Raw genomic sequence first — 13992 nt, 5'->3', positions numbered from 1 at the left:
GAGTACACCCCTAAGTGAAAATTGTAAATGTGTAATTTGGATTTCTTGACAAAGGTTATCAACACCTCTACCTCATCTGTCTTGATGTTTTTGCTCAATTTTACAATGTATAATTCAGTATGTTTTTTTAAAAATAAAGAAACAAAGTAGCAAAGAAAAACAGTTACAAAGTTGTTTAGTTCAGTGAGATGAGAAAAATAGAAGCAGCGTTTGTTGCTAGGTAAAAGACATAAAAGTTGATAAGTGATGTTGGATTGAGTATTTAGGATTTCCTAACCTGAGATAAAATAAGATGAAGTAAGATGAGATAGGATTCTTAAAGTTAGTTAGGATTTGCTTACGTAAAACCAAATTGAGAATAATCCTATATTAGACTATCTTAACGTAAGACTTACGATAGGAATCTCTGTAATACTGCCCCATAACTACTTGGTTGGGTTTTAAAAGAGACCTACTCTCCTAGATGAAAATCCTATATTTTGTTTGACCCATCCATCGTCCCCATCCTCCTCCCTATGCAGACTTTGTTGCTCTTTATACTACATCACCTGACATTTTTTTCTCTATGACATTAACTCGGAAAATGACGTGCTGTTTCTGCAAAATTAAAAGTCAGTATAGACTAAACGGCATGAAATGAACCGTGAAAAGCAAAATATGCACTGTGAAATAGCTTATCACATGACGGAGGTGACATGATGACACCCAAGTGCTGTCCATTTTCAAAAAGGTATATGGACAAAAGTTCCAAGTGAACCTTGAGTTTAGAATTTTGTAAGAAGTCGAGAATGACTCCTCCATGCTTGAATTACAAATGGTTATAACAAGGATTTTTTAATCTAAATTACTTCTTCATTCAGGGCATAAATTACTAAAATTCAATAATTTCTCTGCATTAGGTGTTTTAAACAGTGAACAATCTCTGATGTACTTTCTACTTTTTAACCCTGTCATTGAATGCATCACATCATATTGAGAAAAGTGGGTAATTTATGTAAACTCACGTTTTAGTAGATCCAAAGTAGAAACATTATATTTTTTTGCATATTGGATGGAGCAAATCATTGCTGCAACAACACTGTTGAGTTCTTGAATTTACCGTAAGCACAAGGAGATGATATTTGAAGTGAAATAATAGCAGCTACTATGGGAAAAATATATCAACTGTTTATTAAACCACTTGGATGCAACAGGGAGCAATCTAAGTTAAAGGCCTGTTGATAAATACTGTAAATTAAGGCTAAGAGAGAATGAAAGCCAAACAGAGGGGAGAGGGAGTGAAAGAAAAGGAAAGATTTAGGGAAGAGAAGGGGGAGGAATAGAGAGGCAGAAAAGGGAGAGGCAGGAACTATTCTGGCTACGATAACCATCAACAAACCAGACAGTCTTTCAGAGGTGGAAACCCAGATGTGTGTGTGTGTGTGTGTGTGTGTGTGTGTGTGTGTGTGTGTGTGTGTGTGTGTGTGTGTGTGTGTCCCCTCAGGTCATGTAACATGTGGTAAGGAGGCAGTGTTTTTGCGGTAGTGTCCATTCAGGCTTTGGCTCCTGAGGGAACCTTGCAGAAGGAATGAATGTTCTTCCTCTGGGAGGCCCATGTAGGAAGTACAGCTTCCAGCGGGGAGGAACCGGCCTTCACACCCCCTGCTGCTTTTCACATTAAGGCCACGGCAGCTATGTTATGGGATATAACCGTTAATCTAATGGATTTTATGGTTTCATGGGTCAGTTCGGCTATACAAGGTTTGGACCCCATAATTTCGACAAAATGTAGGCTTGATGTTTTAATATCGTGTGAAAAGAGTGAGATGTTTGAGTGTCAGAATAATGTGATGGTTAGCAGTTTGGCAAACTCCAGTTTTTATTTCCGTTCGTCTTTCTTGCTCACACTCACTTGAAGTCTTGAAGAAACTTTAATGATAAATGAAAGAACACATATTTAGTTCTCATCGTAACATATAAATTAGTGCAGAACAATTGTCTGTTTTTATGTAATAGAAACACATGTATGGGCCGATATCCATACAGACGTACATCATTTTACAAGAGAGTTTGCTGAATCACTAATAAACTATATGACGGGGTTATTCTACATTTCAGAACAAAAAATACAGAAAAAATGTAAAGCTGGTCAATAACAAAGACAAAAAATATGCTTACAAAATACAACCACATATCACAAGGTTTAAAGGCGCTGCGCTCATTGTACAGATAGTCTAACACAGATGAGGTTTGCAGTTTGGGGACAATTGGGAGCTGTTTTGCTTTGTAATAAAAGCCCCCCTTTGTTGCCCCATTTCCCATTTCACCCCCCCCCCCCCCAATTTTTTAACAAGAGACCTTTAATTTGGCAAGAAGGAAGCAATGAATTGTAGAGTATACTTTTCCAGGGGCTGGCTGGGAAGTGTAGGCCTCTCTTTCGGTCTCTATCTCTCCTTGTCCCATGCAAAACCCAATAGGTAACACATGTGGGACTGCAGCTGCTACTGCACTCGTCACTCGCGTGCTCTCTCTCTCTCTCTCTCTCTCTCTCTCTCTCTCTCTCTCTCTCTCTCTCTCTCTCTCTCTCTCTCTCTCACATGCTCACTCATTTTCATACTCAACTGAACTGAATTACAGGAATCAGGGACAGGATATAAAAATAATCAATCTGCTCTTCATGTTGAGCGAGGATAAACAAATAAGAGATTGCAAATATCGAAAGGGTAGTTCTTTTTGCTTGCAATAAATGGGAAACAGTAAACTATTTTGTTCTCTGACAGTTTATTGATTGACAAACCCACTTGTTTCCAGCTGCAGCCAGCAGTTGTTTTCAACAAGCAAGTTCTGATAAATCCACTGTACACTAACTGTTCAGCAGACAGACACAGTTAGAGACCAACTGCTGAAGAAAGGGGAACATATAGTACCTATGAGCCAGATATTTTCTCCCTCTGTCAGTTGGTGGAGACCAAACCAGGACATACAATACATTCATCGGGTGGACCCAAACACTCCAAAATGAATAATAAAGTTGCTCTGTGTCTTATTGATGTATAAACAGGCAACTGTTTGTGAACACATTTGCTTAACAAACATTTGCTGCACAACTTAAAATGGTGATAATAAATCAGATGTTTTTAAGCTTGTTCTGCTGCCTTCAAGTGGCCAAAAAGGTACATGATTTAGGACTGCATGTAGTTTATTATTAAAACTTGCTGTGTTTTTGTTCCCATACTTTGCAGCTAACAAGTAATTTATAAAAAGTGTTCCTCCCACCTATCTGTAAGCGTCCCAAGTTTTCCCCTGGATTGGCTTCACTTTATGCACCCTAATGATTACTATTTATTTTGCATTGTGCTTTATCATGTGGGCCAAATCTCATAAGTGATGTGCATACTGTACTGGACATCTTAGTGTTTTGGGTGATATATTTTTACACTGTCTACACATGAGGTGTGGCGTGAGCAGCATGTTAGCAGACCAGCAGCAGCTGCACCGGGACATAGTGTCTGTGACATCGCCCATAGGTTCCTGAAGAGCTTTTGTGAAGCTCAGTGCAGTCAGCTCCTGGCAACTCTGGCCGTCGCCATCTTGGCATTGGCTGACTCAGTGCCATACAGTTGTCAGGAGGGGGTAAATTAGCTATAGCAAAACCAGGTTTTGTACCAGGCTGTAAAGATGTTTATTTCTGCTGTGAAGTTGGGCATTTTAACATTAGGGTCTATGAAGACTCCCTTTTGAAGCCAGCCTCAAGTGGCCATTATAGGAACAGCAGTTTTTGACACCTCAGCATTGGCTTCAGTTTTCAGCCCCAGAGGTTCCTGCTCGGTGTCTACACACATCTGTTCCTTCAGACACGTGTGAAATGGACGACTCGGCTGCAACTCCTCCTGTGAAGACACGCTGTTACTCAGTTTTTTGTTTGGGTACTTTTTAAAAATGATAAAATGTGTGAAATGCCAATTCGTGCATGGCAAATATGAAATAGTTTGTGCACAGCAGAAGTTCTTTTGAAGCGCCTTGTATATAGCTTTGAATGATAAACCCTCATTTCTCTTTTGTCCTGTACATTCATGCCAATTTGTACAGTGGCAATAAAGATTATGAGCTCTCTGTCTCTTTCTATTTCTTTACATCTATCTGTTGTTCATTTTTCTTAATGATGACAGTCTTGTGATGAGTTGTATTTTTCTTTCCTTTTCCCTCTGCTGGAAAAAACTTTATTCATGTTATGTGTGGATATTGGGGTAGTTTGTGTGTGTGTCTGTGAGAGAGAGAGAAAGAGAGAGAGTTTATCAGGGGAGACGTGTCAATTAGCTGGGGGGTACAGAAGGCAGAGCCTGAGGTTAGAGGTCAGGGCAGGGGGAATCGTCAGCTGTCACTAACTATAAAAACTTACTGTGTTCTTGTGCACATGTGTGATCGATGCTGAGGGCCTCGTTGCGGGTCAATAGCTACTGAGCCGAGACTGAGAACACATGCTTTTACACACACACACACACACACACACACACACTCCCAGTCCCAGCACACTGTGTGTGGTGACACCTTCTCCTGCTGAAAGACTGACAGCACAAAATTAAAATTAATAAATTACCTTTTAGAGTCAAAGCCCCATTTTTTTTATTTCTTCTATGTTCAAAATATATCTTCAAAAAAAATAATTAATTAAATAATTCAAAGTCACTCTAATTTCATGATTCTGTGATTATGGAGAAAAGAAGAGTAAGCTTCATCACCACCCATCTGTCAATCTAACTTTACCCCATTTTTTGGAATGAGTTTTGGTTTGGTCATTTGTGATTCATCAACAAAAAAGACAATATTTTCTGCTTTACAAAAAGATCTTGACTTTGTGTCATGTTTGAAAATAGCACAACCCAGTCTGTTAAAACAAACAAGAAATAAATAAAACTGTTGAAACAAGTTGAACTTGAAAATGATTGCAGGTAAACATCCACAAATCTCCTTCAAACAACAATAAAACAGACACAGCACAGTTCCAGCACAGACTTTTCCTGTTAACATGATGGATGCCAACTGTCTCATATAAACAACTCAATCAGAAAGCTTTTTTTAAATTGATGCATTTTTGAGAATGCCCAATATCCAATATGAACTCTGGCCTCATATTCCTGCATGTATAGTAGTCTCGACTGTCATTTTTATCAGAAATAATAACATTAAGTACGGGAATACTTTGACATCACTACAAAAAAAAGTCCAATATAACAATGAACAACAATTCTTTAAAAAAAAAAACCCACTTAGACTAGCCAAACGTATCTTATGATAAAATACTACTCAGTGTCACTGAAGTGTCTTTGTAAACATCGATCACAGTTTACAGACAGACTTCCCACTTCAACTTTGCCTCTAATGTACTTTCTGTAGTACACAGTCTTCCTGCTTAATGAGAGATTATTACTGTCAAGTGCACGCACTTTTAGTTTTTCCTCCAAATAAAGTAGTTTAGATAAACTCGATAAACTTTAGGCTTACAACTTGTCTGATCATCTGACTGCTCATGCTTCTTGTCGTCTGACTTTCTTGTACTAATTGAATGATTTCAGCCATTACTTTGATGTTTTCACTATTACTGTAATCAATAGAAATGGTGGCCAAAGATCCAAATTGTAATAAACCCCAATTATCCTTTTAGAAAGCTTACTTTAAACATTTACTATGTAAACAAAGAAAAAGTTAAATCCCTATGATGCCAGACTGAATGATGACTTTGAGGTAATGATTTCAATTTTCCAAAGTTCACATATAGACTTTCTAGAGGTCTGGAAATTACCTGTTCCTCTGAGAGCTTAAGTGTTTTCTCTAGCAGAGCGAGAAGTGATCAGTGTCAGTAGAAAGAGTCAGGTCAGTTCTCTCAGTGTTGGCAACTGCTCAAAACAAAGTACAGGCTTTAGACCGCAGACAGAAGCATTATGGGTACATAATGCCTCCTCTCCTCTCCATCCTCTCTCCCTTTCCTTCTCACACCCTCCATCTCCATCTCTTCCTCTATTCTTCCTGCAGTCTTGTGTGTGTGCCCAATAATAAGAGGGTGTGTGTGTGTGTGTGTGTGTGTGTGTGTGTGTGATCACAGAGGACGTGATTAGTTTCCTTCATTAGGCTAAAGGCTGGGCTTTGCTCCATGGCAAATATTGGGCCATGGAAATGAGAGACATTTACGTGCACAAACACACACACACACACACACACACACACACACTTTGAAAGGGCACACCTCTAACACTCATCTAATATGCGCTCAGTCCCGGACAGGACATTCCTCATTTATGCAGCACATGGTCATACGCACTCAGAAACACACACACACACGTATAAACCATCAAATGCACACACACACAAATCTATGCAGTCATATCCACACACACCTTCTGACCACAATTTGACACTCTCCTTCACACGCCGAGTAAACATATATACTCACAAAATCAAAACTCTTCAAACACACACACACACACATTCTGGCCTACTCCACACTACCCAGCTCCACCACACAGACTCAAACACATCCCCATGGAAAGCACACACACACATGCCAAAGCAAATGTGCGCAAGTTGTTGCTCGGTGGAGTGTTCCCGGTGGCTTTAATTAATTCCAGCAATTAATGAGACATGATCAGTTCCAGACTGAGCCGGTCCAGTGGCCGCCACGTGTGTGTGTGTGTGTTTCATGTTCTTATATCCCGAGGGGGACTTGAATAACCTGAATGCACACCAACCCATGGGCACTTGGGCAAAAATCGAGGTCCTGGCAGATAGAGATTGCTTTTTGAGGGTTAGACTTGGTTTTAGAGTTAAGGTTGTGATGGTTCAGTTTAGGCTAAGGGGCTAGAGAATGCATTGCGTCAATGAGATGTCCTTGCAGGGATAGTGGAACAAACGTGTGAGTGTGTGAGCAGCCTTTTAGCGAAACACGCTAACCACGCAGTGCTCAAACACACCGAACACCATCACTGCTGCACCAGCCAAACAGGAGGACAGACCCCATTACCTGCTGTCACTGCTACTACATCTACTAATGCCGCATTCAGACCAAACGCACATTTTCTCCTCGCGTGAGTACATTCGCTGGAAGTGTTCACACACAACGCGAGAAGGCGATTTTAACGCGATAACGTGAATAAACACAACTTGCCATTACTACAGCTGTATGAACCCAAAGTACACATTTTGCTGTAAGTAAATAGCAATAAACGGATTAAACTGATGCCGAAAGAACTACAACATGATGCAGATTTGTTAAACATATGAATTCATGCTTTGTCAGGTCTGTCAGCAAGACAGCAGGACAACAACTTCTAAAATGTTTGTTTTCTGAATGGAGTTTGGATGGATCAGGGCTATGCTATGCTAACTTGGTCCCAGTAAAGTATAACGATAGCTGGAATACAGTTACAGGCACATTACATACACGTTTTCCGAACTCACCAGGTAGTTCAACCTCCTCGCTTTCTTTTCTCCCAGCAATGTCCAGTTTTGTCCGGTTTTTATATAAATATGAAGTAGTGCCAAACGACGCTAACAACACCGGAACCGGATGTGCACGGAATCTAGCTGCTGAGAAGCTCCAGTGAAGATAAATCAACTAGGGCTGGGCGGTATATAATGTATACCGATATAATTTAAATAGAAATATGAAATTAGACAATACCGTTTATACCGATATAGTTTGATGTTGAGGTGATTAATTTGTTTCGTAAAGTCCTGCCAGCGTTTGCTCCTCTCTCTCCCTCACTGCGCAGCCCCGCCCCTTCCTCTGCGTCTGCACTCAGCCGTCTACTCACAAACTCTCAACAAGATGGATTGAGACACAGTGCTGGTCGACACTGTTAAAGACCTGGCTTGTAAAAAGAAAAGCACGGTTCAGTCAGTGTTTCGCACACATACACTTCCGCAGGCCGCCCAGGTTAGACGACACACTGTTGCATTTATCAGAGAAACACGGTGATTACGTTTCAAGTTGCGACACTGGACACACCAGTCAGATGTTATTTGTTAGCTACCACGTTAGTTTTGTTTTGATAGGCTACGTCGTCAACACACCTCCGCAACACGCAGCTGCTGCTGTGAAGGAAATCACCGGAGGAAAAGTCCAGAAGACAAGTTCTGTTTCTTTTCGGTGACTTTATACAGCCTAGCCTACTACTGATGCAGAAAGTCACCGAAGCGGACAAACAGGGAGAGAGAAACGTAAAGCACCTTTTCCACTGCAAGGTACCACCTCGACTCGCCTCGACTACTTGCCTTCTTTTGATTTTCCTTTGTGTAAAAGTTGTACTTGTACCTGCTACCAGCTACTTTTTTCGTATCACCTCCGTCTTATCTGTCTTTAGATTCTGAGTAATGTTGAAACATTTTAACTTAAATCAAGAGACAGCTGTATGTGCGTCCCTGGTGTGTGTGTCACGTTAATATTGCGTTGCGACAGTTGTGTGTGGCGTCGCGACTCTACGCGTCTTTGCATTGACTTTGTATGTAAACTCACCGCCCTGAGCGCTCGCTTCGCTTTTGGTCTGAAAGCACCATAATACTGCTGATGTGCTGCTATTACTTCTTCTGCTGCTTGTTGCTACTACTACTAGGACGTTATACAATGGCCATGAAAAATAATAGTTATTTTCATTCGCTGGCAGATGTTTTTTTTAAAATGTATAACTCTACACCAGAGGTCGGCAGATAAGTCTGGCATCAGGCAAAATTTTTGTCAAACCATTACATGGCAGGTCAGAACAAAGTCAAATTATTTCAAATCCTTGTATATTTTGAGCATGTTTAGCTCAGTCGGTAATGTGCGAGACTCCTGTTAGGAAGTTTGTAAGATCGATTCAAACTAACTGCGGGTATTTTAAATAAATTGATTATAAGGACACTTTTGCACATGTTCACAATAAAGCATGTGCTAAAGTGTGTGTGTGCGTCCTGGCGTTTGATCCACATTCATAAACCTACAGACGCATATTTTCATTTCCCTGAGGAATTTCAGGGGAATCCAATCACACTTTTACTGACGGGTGTGTCAAGTAGGCCAGAGTCTCTGAATTTCGTTCAGAACACTTCAAAGTAAAAGCTCTCAATAAACTTATGTCTTGTCATAAAGCATTGCTGCATAAAAAGTTGTCGTGCTTTTATTTTGGAGGCACAATCACTTAAGAGGAAGCGATTGTGTGAGTAACTGTATCTGTCATGACTGAGATCTATTTCAGCAACAGCCGCTATCAATTTATTTATTTTTTATTTTTCTCCTATCAAAGCAATCTGGCTGGGGGCCAGATGTTATTGCTGGCAGGCCGCTTCTGGCCCTCGGGCCGCCCATTGCTGACCACTGCTCTACACCTCACACATAGTTCTGGGCAACAGGTTATTCTCTAAATCCTAAATCCATGCTTCTCTTGATTCCTGTCGTAAGATGCCTTGTTATAAGAGTCTCTGAAGTGTCCTTAAATAGAAAATAACAGACTTGCTGAGGAAACGACACACAGTTTCACAATTTAGTGTTGTTTTATTTTCTATAAAAGAACATCTTGTCGTGGGTTATTACTTAGACATCTGCTACTACTACCGCTTCTGTCACTTCTATTCCAGTTCACACTTCTATTGCTGCTTCTACTATTACAATTTTACTGCTGCTGACGCTCTTGCAACTCTTATTAATTCTGCTACCACTGCCTCTGATCACACAACTCCTGCTATTACCGTCACTATTACTGCTACTACATTGACTACTACTGCTGTTGCTTTTTATGCTACTACCACTGTCATTACTGTGACTACCAATCTCACTTCCATTGCTGCTACTAACACTGATCCTTCTGCAACTACTATTACTACTGCTCACACCGCTTCTGATACTACTACTACTGTCATTACCAATAACAAGTGCTAATATTGCTACTACTGCTGTTCCTGCTAGTTAGATGCACACTTAGAAGTAGATGACTATAGATGCAGCGTCCGATAGCTTTTTCAAACTTCACTACATTTATCTTTGAATCTCTTTGTTTCCCCTCTATATCGCTAAAACATCATTGAATAATGTCTGGTTGGGATTGATTTAAAAGGCTAAGCCATTGTTTAAATAGACTGGATCAGGAGATTTTGACTATGGCAACAGCTGTGCATGCAGATGCTACAGCCAGCGGCTCCTTCAAACCATTTTTGTTTTTTATCTGTTTCTTTTTCCCGGCTTTATTGCGGAAACACGTTTAACCTTTGACAGAAATGCAGTCACAGGAAAAGGAAGCTGGGGTTTGGTGCAGCGGACCCTGAGACCATCCACACAGCCAGACCCAACAGACCAGGCACCATGGCAGGTGATCGTCCCAGAGGAGAGGAAAGAGAGCTGGCTCAGCTTGGACTTAAGGCTGCTACACAGTCAAATTGGATGCACTCTTTCCCAAATGTAGAACTTTTTATGTTAAGGTGAAAACCATATTATCATCACTATGTTGTTACTGCTGTGTATATTCTCCCAGAAGAACATATATTGTATATATTCCTCTGTTCTAATTTAAATTTAATTATCTTTCATGTTCTGTCATCATTGTAGCGTGCAGGGACTACGAACTTTAATTTTGTTGTGCAACCTTGTGTTGTGTAATGAAAAATAAATGTCCTTAATCCTAGTACTACTACAACTGCTGTTGTGTCTAATGCCTCTGCTTCTACTATCACAAAGGCTGCTATGACTGCATCTATACAGCTTTTACTACTTGCTACTGCATCTGCACCTGTTGCTGCTACTACTGTTGCTACTAATTATATTATAAAACCACCACTCTTACAATTGGCCATTCTCCACCACAACCAATTATGTCCAAGAACGCACAGTGTTGTGCACATGCATGTGTCAGTGGACATTTCAGAGATGTATATGTTGGAAACCATACATTCTTTTCTATGTGCTGAGCTGGTGCTCCGCTGGCTGGTAGTGGCGGAAGAGGGTTTAACGCAGACAAAGACAGCTAGGCTCCACCCACAGGAAGAGACTGCAGAGGTGGACACCAAACCTGACCTCTCCACTGTGTGTGTGTGTTAGACCGAAGAGAGATCTAGCTTACGGACAGTGTCAAGCTAATATGTGTGCATGAGCTAACTTCAAGACAAGCGATTGTCTCCTACACACACACACACGCACACTGAGCTTTGCGCTGCTTGTTGTATAGTGAGGTTTTGGAATTAGGAGGGAAACTCCCTTACATAGAGGCCCTGGTACACACACACACACACACACACACACACACACACACACACACACACACACACACACACACACACACACACACACACACACAGCTATTTTTCCATAATTTGCGGTGCAGGGAGCTATGTGCTGATGTTTATGGCACTGTATGTCTGTCTGGAAAGATGTAAGGCTGTGTGTGTGTGTGTGTGTGTAAGGATGTGGGAGTGTGTGTGTCAAGGAGTGAACAGTTTTCTTGGAAGCTCCGAGCTTTGACGTTTATGTATACGTGTGTTTGTGTGTATGTCTAGCTCGGTTTATGTGTTAGTCTGTTTATCGTTGTGTGTTTTGGCGAAAGTGTTTATGCCGTAAAATTGGTCTTTCCTTCTAAAAACATGTACTCGCATGTAGTTGGTTAAAAGGCCTGGCTCTGCTGCTCTGTTTTTGTATTCTGTTTTTCATCAGCCAACATTGCTTAATATCAGCAGATAGTCACATTAAAGCTGGTCTCCTTGTTATCCCTGGTTCTCTTGCTTTGTCTAACTCAGTGTTTTGTTATAGACCAAAATCTGTCCCTTAATCACTAGTTTCCTCTAGTAAATTCAGATTTCAGAATTAATCATCATTTAAAAACGTCATCATCAGTGACAGGTGTAGAGTCACATAACTTTAAATGTGATGTCAAAGGCAAAAGAAATGTATTGTGGGATTTTTAGCAAAACATACATGGTCGTGCATTTTTGTTACCTTGTGAGAGGGCACTATACTGTGCATATAGTTTTCTACTGAGAATTCAGGAATTCAAATTAAACAGTGAACTTGGTAGAGTGATTTTGGATGCAATTTACAGTTTATGTGTCATCCATCCTTCAAAGTAGACTAAAAGGTTTTTATTCTACTTTGAAGGATGGATTCACATTTTTTTTTCAAACAATACTCACATGTATGTTTAAAGAGTTGTCTGTTAATGAAAATGTTTCTCCTTGTCCCCTACTGGCACTGAAGAGATTCCCTTTTATTGCGATTCCAATGTAAGTGTTCTGCGACAAGATCCACAATCCTTGTTCTCTGTGAAAATGCAAGTTCTGCCAAAGCTAATTTGCAGCTTTAGCAGTCATAGATACAGTGGGTACGGAAAGTATTCAGACCCCTTTAAATTTTTCACTCTTTGTTTCATTGCAGCCATTTTCCAAAAATCAAAAAAGTTCATTTTATTTCTCAGTAATGTACACTCAGCACCCCATCTTGACAGAAACAAACAGAAATGTAGAAATTTTTGCAAATTTATTAAAAAAGAAAAACTGAAATATCACATGGTCATAAGTATTCAGACCCTTTGCTCAGTATTTAGTAGAAGCACCCTTTTGATCTAATACAGCCATGAGTCATTTTGGGAAAGATGCAACAAGTTTTTCACATCTGGATTTGGGTATCCTCTGCCATTCCTCCTTACAGATCCTCTCCAGTTCTGTCAGGTTGGATGGTAAACGTTGGTGGACAGCCATTTTCAGGTCTCTCCAGAGATGCTCAATTGGGTTTAAGTCAGGGCTCTGGCTGGGCCATTCAAGAACAGCCACGGAGTTGTTGTGAAGCCACTCCTTCGTTATTTTAGCGGTGTGCTTAGGGTCATTGTCTTGTTGGAAGGTAAACCTTCGGCCCAGTCTGAGGTCCAGAGCACTCTGGAAAAGGTTTTCGTCCAGGATATCCCTGTACTTGGCCGCATTCATCTTTCCCTCGATTGCAACCAGTCGTCCTGTCCCTGCAGCTGAAAAACACCCCCACAGCATGATGCTGCCACCACCATGCTTCACTGTTGAGACTGTATTGGACAGGTGATGAGCAGTGCCTGGTTTTCTCCACACATACCGCTTAGAATTAAGGCCAAAAAGTTCTATCTTGGTCTCATCAGACCAGAGGATCTTATTTATCACCATCTTGGAGTCCTTCAGGTGTTTTTTAGCAAACTCCATGCGGGCTTTCATGTGTCTTGCACTGAGGAGAGGCTTCCGTCGGGCCGCTCTGCCATAAAGCCCCGACTGGTGGATTGCTGCAGTGATGGTTGACTTACTACAACTTCTCCCATCTCCCGACTGCATCTCTGGAGCTCAGCCACAGTGACCTTTGGGTTCTTCTTTACCTCTCTCACCAAGGCTCTTCTCCCCCGATAGCTCAGTTTGGCCGGACGGCCAGCTCTAGGAAGGGTTCTGGTCGTCCCAAACGTCTTCCATTTGAGGATTATGGAGGCCACTGTGCTCTTAGGAACCTTAAGTGCAGCAGAAATGTCTTTGTAACCTTGGCCAGATCTGTGCCTTGCCACAATTCTGTCTCTGAGCTCTTCAGGCAGTTCCTTTGACCTCATGATTCTCATTTGCTCTGACATGCACTGTGAGCTGTAAGGTCTTATATAGACAGGTGTGTGGCTTTCCTAATCAAGTCCAATCAGTATAATCAAACACAGCTGGACTCAAATGAAGGTGTAGAACCATCTCAAGGATGATCAGAAGAAATAGACAGCACCTGAGTTAAATATGAGTGTCACGGCAAAGGGTCTGAATACTTATGACCATGTGATATTTCAGTTTTTCTTTTTTAATAAATTTCTACATTTCTGTTTTTTTCTGTCAAGATGGGGTGCTGAGTGTACATTACTGAGAAATAAAATGAACTTTTTTGATTTTTGGAAAATGGCTGCAATGAAACAAAGAGTGAAAAATTTAAAGGGGTCTGAATACTTTCCGTACCCACTGTATATAGGTAGATATATGATATATGATTTAGTTAGCCAAATCAAGTGGGTACCCCAATTATAA

General features: G+C 40.8%; 1 protein-coding gene across 3 annotated transcripts in view; it reads left to right on the top strand.

The window, feature by feature from the left end:
- Positions 1–13992, top strand: part of bbs9 (Bardet-Biedl syndrome 9) — a 193212-nt gene that overhangs the window by 138481 nt on the left and 40739 nt on the right. The window contains exon 23 of one of the 3 annotated variants that reach the window (XM_038710512.1): positions 10220–10587. The exons of the other annotated variants lie outside the window; for them this stretch is intronic. Coding sequence (XP_038566440.1) covers positions 10220–10269 — 50 coding nt within the window. The 3' untranslated portion in view covers positions 10270–10587. Of the gene's footprint in view, positions 1–10219; positions 10588–13992 lie in introns of those variants that run through there. 3 annotated transcript variants of the gene reach the window in all.

The sequence above is a fragment of the Micropterus salmoides genome, unplaced genomic scaffold, assembly GCF_014851395.1.
Source record: "Micropterus salmoides isolate LMB-PRFRI ecotype aquatic unplaced genomic scaffold, ASM1485139v1 Ms_hic_scaffold_11, whole genome shotgun sequence".
Taxonomy (NCBI): domain Eukaryota; kingdom Metazoa; phylum Chordata; class Actinopteri; order Centrarchiformes; family Centrarchidae; genus Micropterus; species Micropterus salmoides.
The sequence above is the reverse complement of the archived record's forward strand: the minus strand, read 5'-3'. Positions and strand labels throughout refer to the sequence as shown.